At 45.4% G+C, this 13437-nt stretch overlaps 1 protein-coding gene across 8 annotated transcripts in view; it reads left to right on the top strand.

Annotated features, from left to right (window-relative positions):
• The window catches only part of CCDC148 (coiled-coil domain containing 148), a 250848-nt gene that overhangs the window by 50281 nt on the left and 187130 nt on the right, over window positions 1-13437 (top strand). For 5 of the 8 annotated variants that reach the window (XM_056535041.1, XM_056535042.1, XM_056535043.1 and 2 more), the window contains one exon: window positions 8006-8127. In XM_056535041.1, the coding sequence (XP_056391016.1) occupies window positions 8006-8127 (122 nt within the window). The remainder of the gene's footprint in view (window positions 1-8005; window positions 8128-13437) is intronic. The other 3 variants (XM_056535045.1, XM_056535046.1, XM_056535040.1) reach the window with 1 other exon arrangement.

The following is a 13437-nucleotide window of genomic DNA, read 5'->3' as shown; positions in this document are numbered from 1 at the left end:
CCCTTTAAAGCGTTTCTGTCATTAAAAACAATTTTTGACATGTCTGATCAACATGTCATAGCTTTTTTTTTTTTTTTTTTTAGGACAGTATCGCTTTAAAGGGGTATTCCAGGAAAAACTCTTTTTTTTATATCAACTGGCTCCAGAAAGTTAAACAGATTTGTAAATTACTTCTATTAAAAAATCTTAATCCTTTCAATAATTATCAGCTGCTGAAGTTGAGTTGTTCTTTTCTGTCTGGCAACAGCGCTCTCTGCTGACATCTCTGCTTGTCTCGGGAACTGCACAGAGTAGAAGAGGTTTGCTATGGGGATTTGCTTCTACACTGGACAGTTCCCGAGACAGGTGTCATCAGAGAGCACTTAGACAGAAAAGAACAACTCAACTTCAGCAGCTCATAAGTACTGAAAGGATTAAGATTTTTTAATAGAAATAATTTACAAATCTGTTTAACTTTCTGGAGCCAGTTGATATATATAAAAAAAAGTTTTTCCCGGGATAACCCCTTTAACCCCTTCCCGACCTATGACATACCTGTACGTCATGGGTGGCAAGGTGTTCCCGACCCATGACATACAGGTACGTCATGGACATTACTGCCGCTACTCGCGGCATCCCGCAGCGCCCGGAAAGATGGTGGCTATCACTGATAGCCAGCCATCTTACCGTGCGACCACGGGGGTTTCATCCCTCACCCCCCCAGCGATCGCTGCTATCAGCTGATCAAATCTGACTAGCTGATAGCAGCGTTTCGCTATCAGAATACTTAGCAGCGCGGTGTGTGAGTTCCGATCACGGGGATCGGGACACACACTGCTCTGCTAAGTGTCCCTAACCCGTCCCCCGGTGTCACTTACCCGTCCGAGCGGTGTCCCGAGCGGTCCCGGCGTCCTCCGTGCGATCCCGGCGTCCTCCGTGTGGTCCCGGCTGCGCTGCGTCCCGGAGGTGAGTTTCCGGCAGCAGGGCGGCATCTTCATTGGCAGCAGTGAGATCGCCGTAAAACGATCTCACTGCTGCCTCTGAGAGTTTCAAAACTGCAACTCCCAGCATGCCCAGACAGCCTTTGGCTTTCTGGGCATGCTGGGAGTTGTAGTTTTGCAACATTTGGAGATCCACAGTTTGGAGACCACTGTATAATGGTCTCCAATCTGTGCTCTTCCAGATGTTGCAAAACTACAAATCTCAGCATGCTCAGTCTGTCCAGGCATGCTGGGAGTTGTAGTTCTCTAACATCTGGAAGAGCACAGATTGGAGACCATTATACAGTGGTCTCCAAACTGTGGACCTCCAGATGTTGCAAAACTACAACTCCCAGCATGCCCAGACTGCCCAAGCATGCTGGAAGTTGTAGTTCGGCAACATCTGATCCTTCAGATATTGCCGAACTACAACTTCCAGCATGCCTTGGCAGTCTGGGCATGCTGGGAGTTGTAGTTTTGCAACAACTGGAGGCACACTAGTTGGGAAACATTGTCCGTTTCCTACCTCAGTGCCTTCAGCTGTTGCAATTGTTGCAAAACTATAACTCCCAGCATGCACTGACAGACCATGCATGCTGGGAGTTGTAGTTTTGCAACAGCTGGAGGCACACTGGTTTGGAAACACTAAGTTTGGTTGCAAAACACTTGAAAGTTTATTAACTTAGTGTTTCCAAACCAGTGTTCCTCCAGCTGTTGCAAAACTACAACTCCCAGCATGCACGGACAGCCAAAGGGCATGCTCGGAGTTTGCAACAGCTGGATGTTTGCCCCCTCCCCCCAATGTGAATGTACAGGGTACACTCACATGGGCGGAGGTTTACAGTGAGTGCTGCAAGTTTGAGATGGCGCAAATTTTGCGCTGCAGCTCAAACTTCCAGCGGCAAACTTGCTGTGAACCTCTGCCCATGTGACTGTACCCTAAAAACACTACACTACACTGACACTAACCTAAAATAAAAAGTAAAAAACACTACATATACACATACCCCTACACAGCCCCCCTCCCCCCAAAAAATGAAAAACGTCTGGTACGCTACTGTTTCCAAAACGGAGCCTCCAGCTGTTGCAAAATAATAACTCCCAGTATTGCCGGACAGCCATTGACTGTCCAGGCATGCTGGGAGTTTTGCAACAGCTGGAGGCAACCTGTTTGGGAATCACTGGCGTAGAATACCCCTATGTCCACCCCTATGCAAATCCCTAATTCAGGCCTCAAATGCGCATGGCGCTCTCTCACTTTGGAACCCTGTCGTATTTCAGGGCAACAGTTTTGGGACACATATGGGGTATCGCCGTACTCGGGAGAAATTGCCTTACAAATTTTGGGGGGCTTTTTCTTCTTTAACCCCTTATGAAAAGGTGAAGTTGGGGTCTACACCAGCATGTTAGTGTAAAAAAAAAAAATTTTTTACACTGACATGCTGGTGTTGCCCTATACTTTTCATTTTCAAGAGGTAAAAGGGAAAAAAAGACCCTCTAAATTTGTAACGCAATTTCTCCTGAGTACGGAGATACCCCATATGTGGGCGCAAAGTGCTCTGGGGGCGCACAACAAGGCCCAGAAGGGAGAGTGCACCATGTACATTTGAGGCGATTTGCACAGGGGTGGCGGATTGTTACAGCAGTTCTGACAAACGCAAAACAATAAATATCCACATGTGACCCCATTTTGGAAACTACACCCCTCACGGAATGTAATAAGGGGTGCAGTGAGCATTTACACCCCACTGGTGTATAACAGATTTTTGGAACAGTGGTCTGTGAAAATGAAAAATAAAATTTTTGATTTGCACAGTCCACTATTTCAAATATCTGTCAAACGCCAGTGGGGTGTAAATGCTCACTGCACCCCTTATTAAATTCCATGAGGGGTATAGTTTCCAAAATGGGGTCACATGTGGGGGGGGGGGGGTCCACTGTTCTGGCACCATAGGGGCTTCCTAAATGGGACATGCCCCCCAAAAACCCTTTCAGAAAAACTCACTCTCCAAAATCCCCTTGTCGCTCCTTCCCTTCTGAGCCCTCTACTGCGCCCGCCGAACACTTTACATACGCATATGAGGTATTTCCTTACTCAAGAGAAATTGGGTTACCAATTTTAGGGCGATTTCTCTCCTTTTACCCCTTGTAAAAATTAAAAAATTGGGTCTACAAGAAAATGCGAGTGTAAAAAATGAAGATTTAGAATTTTCTCCTTCACTTTGCTGCTATACCTGTGAAACACCTAAAGGGTTAAAACACTTACTGAATGTCATTTTGAATACTTTGGGGGGTACAGTTTTTATAATGGGGTCATTTATGGGGTATTTCTAATATGAAGATCCTTAAAATCCACTTCCAACCTGAACTGGGCCCTGAAAAATTACGATTTTGAAAATCTTGAGAAAAATTGGAAAATTGCTGCGGAACTTTGAAGCCCTCTGGTGTCTTCCAAAAGTAAAAACTTGTCAATTTTTTTATGCAAACACAAAGTAGACATATTGTATATGTGAATCAATATGTAATTTATTTGGAATATCCATTTTCCTTTCAAGCAGAGACTTTCAAAGTTAGAAAAATGCTAAATTTTCTAAATGTTCATGAAATTTTTAGATTTTTTACCAAGAAAGGATACAAATATCAGTGAAATTTTACCGATAACATAAAGTAGAATATGCCACGAAAAAACAATCTCGGAATCAGAATGATAAGTAAAAGCATTCCAAAGTTATTAATGTTTAAAGTGACAGTGGTCAGATTTTCAAAAAATGCCCAGGTCATGAAGGTGAAAATGGGCTGGGTCATGAAGGGGTTAAATGCCTCTGTTGTTTGGTTCTAGTGTTCCTTATGTGTACATTTATGATCTGTTGTTCTTGTTGCTAAAAACAGAACTTTGTTCATTTAAAAAAAAAAAAAAAAATCCTGGCTCCTAATTTTTTTGCTGGCTCCCAAATGAAAACAAATTAGTTTTATTTTTTTAATTTTTTTTATTTTTTTTGCAGCTCCTGGGGCAGTTATAAAGAATTTGTAAAAATTTCCTCCCCAGAAAACCCATATAAAAAGGTTAAAACATACGTAGGTAATTATATATCTAATTTAATGCGGTCTCTCTGGTGCCATTTGTGCCCTGTCTCCAGCACTGGACTAAAAGTGGTTACAATGCTTATGGATAGAAGCAGCCAGTCCTTGCGCATAAAAAGTGGACATCAGTTCGTATCACCCGCTGGCAAGGTCTGACGTTGCTAAGCAATGGGCCAAACATATTTCGGCCGCTGCCTAGCAAAAAGCACGGTGCAGCGGATTATTCATTAGGGAGTCTGAAGTAGTCCATTATTGTGTATCTGTAAAGCAAACAATAAATGCAGACCTTTATTTTAAAAGAATACATATAAAGCAGTGTTTACTCACCAGGGTGCCTCCAGCTGTTGCAAAACTACAACTCCCAGCATGCCCGGACAGCCGTTGGCTGTCCGGGCATGCTGGGAGTTGTAGTTTTGCAACAGCTGGAGGCACCCTGGTTGCGAAATTCTCATATAAAGAAAAACTCAAGCAGTTCATGTAAACAGTGTCGGCATTCAGGGTTTTCGGCAGTGTGAACCTGAATGCTGTTGATTGATCGCCGCAGCGTATTTGTCCCTCGGGCTCGTAAGAAGACTGAAATTTGCAACAAGTATATAAAAATAACATCTCTTTCTTTGAACACGATCCACCTTTCCCAGACGACTTTCTTCAAATGGAGACTTGAAAGAGTGTTGCTTCTTGCAGGCGAGGTTCAGAATGGAGCCTTCTAAGAATCTCTACCTCGTTGCAACCCCAGTTGTGTAAACCTTGGTACTATACAAGCAGATCATTAGTTCTTAAAGTCAATGACCCTCATTTACTATTCTAAACCCGACTTGTTTTGTCGTTTTTTTTTGTAGCATCTTTGTCTGCGCCAGTCTGCGACATGATGCGTCATTTTTTCCCGACGGACCCGATGTGGATTCTCCCAAACCCGAAAAAGGGGCGTAACCCGACATTTCTGAGCTTTCCCACGTATTTATAAAGGTTTCCAACCCGAATTTGTTGAATTGTTGTGGATTTTTTCCCGACAACTCAGAGGAGTTGGAAACCAAAACCCACGTGCGACAAACAGGATGCGACATAATAATAAATACCAGGGGAAAAAAGCAGTCGGGTAAGAAAGCAACATAGACTTACAACCCGATTTTCTAAGTAAATGAGGGCCATTGTGTACACAGAAATGCACTCAAGTTTTGAACCCCTTATGGACCAAGGCCATTTTGGCCTTAAAGGGTTACTCCGGTGGAAAACAAATTTTTTAAAATCAACTGGCGCTGGAAAGTTAAACAGATTTGTGAATTACTTCTATTTATAAATCTTAATCCTTCCAGTACTTATCTGCTGCTGTATACTACAGAGGGAGTTGTGTAGTTCTTTTCAGTCTGAACACAGTGCTCTCTGCTGCCTCCTCTGTCCGTGTCAGGAACTGTCCAGAGCAGGAGCAAATCCCCATAGCAAACCTCTCCTGTTCTGGACAGTTCCTGACATGAACAGAGGTGTCAGCAGAGAGCACTGTGGTCAGACAGAAAAGGACTACACAACTTCCTCTGGAGCATACAGCAGCTAATAAGTACTGGAAGGATTACGATTTTTAAATGGAAGTAATTTAATCTGTTTAACTTTCTGGCACCAGCTGATTTAAAAAAATTTTTTTTGCACTGGAGTACCCCTGGACCAGGCCAATTTTTATTTTTGAACTTTCGTTTTTTCCTCCTCCCATTCTAAAATCATAACACTTTCAATATTGCCCCTACAGACCCACCCATACAAAGGCTTGTTTTCTGCATCACCAATTGTACTTTGGAATGATAATGATCATTTAGTATCTAAATCTACGGTGAAACCAAAAAATATTTGTGGGGTGAAATCGAAAAAAAACAAAACGCCATTTTGTAACTTTTGGGGTCTTCCGTTTCTACCCAGTGTACTTTTCATAAAAAATGACACCTTGTCTTTATTCTGTAGGCCCATACGGTAACAGGGATACCCAATTTATGTAGGTTTTATTTTATTTTACTACTTTAAAAAAATTATAACTACGGTACATGTACCAAAATTAGTATGTTTAAAATCGTCATCTTCTGACCCCTACCGGTATAACTTTTTAATTTTTCTGCATACAGGGCTATATGAGGGCTAATTTTTTGTGCCGTGATCAGTACCATTTTTATTCTGAATGGACTTTTTTTTATGGTATATAAAGTGATAAAAAATTCACAGTTTTGGCCTTTGTTTTTTTTTTTACGTGTACCCCATCAACCGGACATTTACGCATGCAGTGATACATATGATTATGTTTTTTGTTATTACATTATTTTATTTAAAAAATGGGAAAAAAAGAGGGGGGATTCAAACTCAGCGGAGCGAACGGATTACAAGGAGGCAGGTTAGGGCCTCCAGCCTTCCACTCAGCTGATCGGGACCCGCGATTTCGCCGCGGATGTTCCGATCAGCTGCCCTGAGCTAACTGGCAAAGTTAACCCCATTCGCAGCGTCTAAAGGGTTAATGCCGGGCATTGGCTTGATCGACGATGCCCCACATTAACCGTGGGTCCTGGCTGCTCGTAGCAACCGGGACCCACCAGGTATGAAGCGTGCTCAGCCCGCGAGCACGCTTCAAACCGCAGAAATGGGACCAGGGCGTACAAGTACCTAAAAGGGGTTAAAGAGAAACTGTCAACCTGGGTTATACTGCGGGGAAAAGCTTTAGTCATTACTTGCTTTAATCTGTGGAGTGGTTTCCGGGTTATGGCCGGTAATTCTTTTATTCCTATTGCACTTCACAAAATGGAGGCAGGGAGCTGGCTTGCCAAGCTCCCCTGCCTCCTCCTTATGCAGTGTCTGGCCTGCCACCGTGATTAATATTCAAATGTCTTTACGAGCCTGTCGGGGTAGAGCGTTCTGCATAACGCGCATCCCCAGCAGACTCTCACCTTGTGACATCATCCCGGGGGCAGGCCAGGTAGTGAATATTGAGGAGGCAGGGGAGCTCAGCTATCTGGCTTCCCTCCTCTATTGCACAGAGCAGCGCATTAGTATTAGATGAATAAACGCCCGTAACTCTGAAAGTACTCCATAGATTACAGTAAGTGACAAAGCTAAAACTCCCAATATTTATTTTTACCAGCATACAAAATTACTGTTGTCTCGGATTTTTCCCAGCTTGCAATGCGGCCGAGACCTGACTAACTAGTCAGCTGATGACAGGGACCCTGTCTGCTTCAATGGGTGGAGGGATCAATCTGCAACTACTGCAACAGCTGTAGGCACCCTGATTGAAAACCACACTGATTTGAATGGATGCAGCTCATTTATGTTGCAATGGGTGGGGTGGCTGATTTGTGGGAGAGAGGAAGATGGCATTGTGGGATTTGTAGTCAAAAAAACAAAACTCAACCAGGAAATACTAGTTCACAAAAAGCTAATAATTTTGTCCAGTCCATTTTTGGAGTTTGGTGTGACATTATGTCCAATTTGCTTTTGTCCTCCCTTTTTTGGTTTAGTTCCAATACACACAAAAGGGAATAAATATGTGTTACTGCAATCCTTTTCTGTGAGAAATACTTAATTTTCATGAAAAATTTCAGGGGTGCCAACATTTATGGCCATGACTGTAAAAGTATACGACATGCCCCCTCCATGCATCATTAAGGGAGTGCCAAAGATACATGAGTACTGCGCTCGTGTATCTCCTCCGCTCCCATAGAGATGCATGGAGGGGGCCTGGATAGGGGATAAGTCAGAGTACCCTCGATAGGGGAAACGCCAGAGTACCCCTTTAACACTATGTCATGATGAGAAAAGGTAACCTTGAATTTCAGGATAATTTTATAAAATGCCAAAATATAAATGGCAAACATTCTTATAAAGAACTCAAAAACTTGTTTTTAACAAAAGGTCATTTTCTGATGACATATTCCTTTTAAGCTGTCTGTTTTAATGTACATAGTGTTTGTTTTTCTCTGTTCATCTCTTTGGACCAGGAGATTTAGTGGTTCGCATGAAGAATGGATTTGGCAGTTCTAAATACAAACCTGTTGACTACCAACAACTGCACGCACTGACTGAAGCCAAGAAATTAGCGTCCACAAGCATACAATTAAAGGTACAAGTGTCTTGTTGCTGTTATACTGCATCTGTCATTTGTTTTATTTCACAAAATACATAATACTTTAAGGATCTCTTAGTTCTTTTCCAGTGCTCTTTTACAGCTAGAATTGCATTCTTACACAAGGAAGACTGCCAATCACCGAGTAACACCATCCACAGGACTTGTCAGGTCACAATGAGCAAGGATTTCAGGTCAAAAAACTATGGCCTAAATTCATTAATCTGTCTGGAGTGATTTTCCCATTGCAGCCAATCACAGCTTAAAGGGGTTTTCCGCCCCTAGACATCTTATCCCCTATCCAAAGGATAGGGGATAAGATTTCTGATCGCTGGAGTCCCTCAACTGGGAACCCTGCGATGTTTGTGCAGCACCCGGCTTTCATTTAGAACTCTGGGTGCGGGCGGCAAGGGTTGTGATTGAGGGGCATGCTGTGACGTTACAAGGGCCTATGGCCATGATGTCACGACCTCCGCCGCCCGATCCAAGTGTTCGGAACATGGGGCACCAGAGTACCCCTTTAACTTACATTTTACTAAGATAAATATCCATCTACAGTTGCAAGAAAAGGTAAGCTCGCCCTTTTGGCATGACCTGGATTTCTACATTCAATGCTAATGAAATGTGGTCTATGTTGTATAAGTCACAACTATAGACATCTAACTTACAGTCTAACATTGGGTACACATCCAAGAGTGCAAGGAAAAAAAGTAAGTGACCACTTGAATTTAATGTAATAACATGCAGATACCCCTTTAGCTGTGATCACTGCCACCAAATGTTTCCTTTATAACTGCAAACGAGATGTACACAACAGTTGTGAAGTAATCTTGGTCCATTTCACCTGCAAATGTGTTTTAGTGCACCAATATTTCTGAGATCCCCGCTTTCTCCTAAACTGGGCTTGGTTCTCATTGCTCAAGAAAGCATACCCATTGCCTGTTTTGCCTACCCGTGTTATCAGACTTCCTTGACTATGAAACTTTGCCGCCTGCCTTGACCTTCTGCTACATTAACTACGCCTCTGTCTCATCCTCCTGTACCTCGCCTTGCCCAGTACCTGTGTGGTTGAGCCGTATCGAGGGTAGCGACCTGGGTGCCGCCTGCCGCAGCAAATTGATCCTGCCTTGCGGCGGGCTCTGGTGAAGCGGCACAATAGACTCCGCTCCTCGATTCGGTCCGAGTCATCAACCACACAGGTAGAGGATCCAATACCTGCTCCGTGACATCCGCATCCAGGTACGTGACAGCAAGATCCAGCCATGGATCCAACTGGGGTTCCTCTGCCTGACAACTCAGATCTTGCATCTATTGTGGCACTCGAGTCTCAGCAGTTGGCCCAGCAGGCACAGCAGTTTAACCAGCTATCCACCAGGATGCAGCAGTTGTTATCTGCTCAGCAGCAACCACCGCTGCCACAGCCTCCTCCTCCTGCTCCAGTACAGCCACCCGCTGCTGCAGTCTCCTCCAGGACCAGACTCTGCTTGTCTCTTCCTGAAAAATATGAGGGGGATCTCAAGTTCTGTCGAGGCTTCGTAACACAGTGCTCCATGCACATTGAGCTCATGGCGGAGCAGTTCTCCACGGAACGTGCAAAGGTGGCCTTCGTCATCAGTCTCCTGTCTGGAAATTTCGCTATGGGCAACTCCGCTATGGGATCGCAATGATGTCATCACTTCAAATCTCCAGGCATTCCTGACGGAATTTTGCACTGTCTTCGAGGAACCTGCCCGTGCTTCCTCTGCTGAGTCGGCTCTGCTAAGTCTCTTCCAGGGCAACTCCACAGTTGGCGAGTATGCCATCCGGTTCCGAACCTTGGTGTCGGAGTTGTCCTGGAATAACGAAGCCTTCTGCGCTACTTTTAAGAAAGGTCTGTCGAGTCAAATTAAAGATGTCCTCGCTGCCTGGGAATTGCCAGCCTCCCTGAATGAGCTGATACAATTGGCATCCCGGATCGATATCCGGTTCTCCGAGCGATGTGAGGAACTGAGACAAGAAAGGGAATCTGCATGATCTCGGCGCTGCTTCGTTGCCTTCCGCTGTGGAGACTATGCAAGTGGATCAGTCTTGCCTGACCCTGCAGGAAAGGACACGCAGAAGAACCGAAAACCTTTGTCTATACTGCGCCAGTGCAGACCACTTCCTTAAAGATTTTCCTCCACGCCCTCAGCCGCAGGGAAACGCTTGCACCTAGGCTATGTAGGAGAGGCCTCCATAGGTGTGAATCCTTCTTCTCCACGCTTAAATATGATGGTCCAGCTTCTTCTTCCTTCCAAAGAGACCCTCTCAGTTCTGGCCTCCCTGGACTCTGGCTTTGCGGGAAACTTTATTGATGCTTCCTTAGTGCATAAGTATCGTCTGGCAGTCTTCCGCCTCCAGAAGCCCCTTTACATCTCTACGGTCAATGGAGAAAACTGGACTGGACCGTGCTTTACCACACTGAACCTCTGTTGATGCAGGTTGATGTCGGATTCCTGCATAAAGAGAATTTGTCTTTCTACATTCTTCCACACTGTACTTCACCTCTCTTGCTTGGTCTACCATGGTTGCAGCTCCATGCTCCACAGCTGAATTGGAAAACCAGAGAACTTCTTCGCTGGGTTCCGTACTGCAACTATTACTGTATACACATACCAAATTGGAATCCTCGTCTAGTCCTCAACCTGTATTACCTCTAGGTCGACGCTACATGCCTTAGCGCTCACTATGAGCGCTAATGGCGGCGCCCCGTTAGGGAGATCTCGGGGGGTCCCAGCGGTCTGACCCCCCGCGATCAAACACTTATCCCCTATCTACAAGTGTATATTGCGCTGCAGTTGTCCTTTAATACTCGAGACGGGCATTTTGAGTATCTTGTTATGCCTTTCGGACTATGCAATTCTCCAGCAGTCTTCCAGGAGTTTGTCAATGACATATTTCGGGATCTGCTCTACTCCTGTGTCGTTGTCTATTTAGATGACATCCTCATCTATTCTCCAAACTTCCACACTTATCGTCTCCATCTCCGTCAAGTATTGCAGCGTCTTCGTGACAACCAACTCTACGCAAAACTTGAAAAGTGTTCTTTTGTCAAGACCAGCCTTCCATTTCTAGGATATATTGTTACCAGTCAAGGGCTTCAAATTAATCCTAACAAGTTATCCGCTGTACTGGCGTGGCCTCAGCCTACAGGACTGAAAGCAATACAACGCTTCCTTGGCTTTGCCAATTATTATCGCCAGTTTATTCCCCACTATTCCACCTGGCTATACCACATGGCCGTCCCCATCGTATCACTAACAAAAAAAAACTGCCAATCCTAAGGTCTGGACTCTAGAGGCCAAAAAGGCCTTCAAAGAACTTAAAGGAGTAGTCCAGTGGTGACTCAGTGGTGAGCAACTTATCCCCTATCCTAAGGATAGGGGATAAGTTGCAGATCGCGGGGGTCCGACCGCTGGGGCCCCCTGCGATCTCCTGTACGGAGCCCCGACAGCCCGCGGGAAGGGGGCGTGTCGACCTCCGCACGAGGCGGCGGCCGACACGCCCCCTCAATACAACTCTATGGCAGAGCCGAAGCGCTGCCTTCGGCAATCTCCGGCTCTGCCATTGAGATGTATTAAGGGGGCGTGTCGGCCGCCGCCTCGTGCGGGGGTCGACACCCGCTATCTCGGCGGAGAGCCGGGGCCCCGTACAGAGAGATCGCAGGGGGCCCCAGCGGTCGGACCCCCCGCGATCTCAAACTTATCTCCTATCCTTAGGATAGGGGATAAGTTTTTCACCACTGGACTACTCCTTTAAGTCTGCCTTTGCTTCCGCTCCGGTGTTGTCAAGACCTGATCCGGACAAGCCATTCATTTTGGAGGCGGATATGTCTTTGGTCGGTGCAGGAGCAGTTCTGACACAAAGATCTTACAAGGGTAAGATTGTGACCTGCGGATTCTTCTCGAATACTTTTTCTCCAGCGGAAAAGAATTATACTATAGGAGACCGTGAGCTCCTGGCTATTAAGTTGGCCTTGGAGGAATGGTGTCATCTCTTAGAGGGCTCTGTGCATTCCATAACCATCTATACGGATCACAAGAACTTGCTTTATCTCGAGTCAGCCGATCGCCTCATCCCACATCAGGCTCGCTGGTCCCTGTTCTTCTCCAGGTTTAACTTCCTCATTAATTTTCGTCCTGTAGAAAAGAATCTTCTGGCTGATGCCTTATCTAGATCTACTGAGGTACAAGATCAGGGACCTCATCTGCAACACATTGTCTCTCCGGATCGTCTTATTTCCACAGCACCAGCAGGTTTTCAGAATTTGCCCCCCAACTGTTCCTGAACAGCTCTGGTCCAACATTGCAATGGACTTTATTCGGATCTCCCTTCTTCCTGTGGCAATACTGTCATCTGGGTCGTGGTGGAACGATTTTCTAAGATGGCACATTTTGTACCTTTGCCTGGGTTACCATCCTCACCTCAACTTCCCAAACAATTCCTTACTCATATTTTCTGCCTCCATGGATTGCCAACACATATAGTCTCTAACCGGGGAGTCCAGTTTGTCTCAAAATTCTGGACAGCACTCTGCTCACGGCTCAAAGTTAAGTTGGATTTCTCCTCTGCCTATCACCCCCAGTCTAATGGACAAGTTGAAAGGGTGAATCAGATTTTGGGAGATTATCTTCGCCACTTTGTCTCCGCTCGCCAAGACGACTGGTCTGACCTTCTACCCTGGGCCGAATTTTCATACAACCATAGGGATACCGAATCCACTGGAACTTCACCTTTTTATGTAGTCTATAGACTTCATCCTCGTCCGCCTCTGCCCTTGTCAACTCCCTCCGGTGTCCCTATGGCAGATGAACTAGTGCGGAACTTTACCACCATCTGGAAGAAGACTCGGCTCTCCGTTCTTCGTGCCACAACACAAATGAAATGTCAAGCGGACAAAAAAAGGCGTCCTCCTCCTGAATTTTCCCCTGGAGACAAAGTGTGGTTGTCTTGAAAATTAATCCGCTTCAGAGTACCCTCCTATAAACTGGGCCCACGCTTTTTGGGGCCTTTCAAGGTCAAGAGACGTTTAAACCCAGTGGCTTATTCGCTACATCTGCCTTCCTCCCTCCGGATCCCAAATTCCCTCCTAAAACCAGTTATCTATAATCGCTTTACCAAGAAGAACATTTCTCCCACTTCCATCTCTGGTACCTCAGATGTTTATTCTGTCCGAGAGATTCTGGACTCCAAACTTGTCAGAGGTAAACTTTTCTTCCTGGTAGATTGGGAGGGATTCGGTCCTGAGGAGAGGTCCTGGGAGCCACAAGATAACATCCTGGATCAGGA

Source organism: Hyla sarda, chromosome 8, assembly GCF_029499605.1.
Source record: "Hyla sarda isolate aHylSar1 chromosome 8, aHylSar1.hap1, whole genome shotgun sequence".
Classification (NCBI taxonomy): Eukaryota; Metazoa; Chordata; class Amphibia; order Anura; family Hylidae; genus Hyla; species Hyla sarda.
The sequence above is the reverse complement of the archived record's forward strand: the minus strand, read 5'-3'. Positions and strand labels throughout refer to the sequence as shown.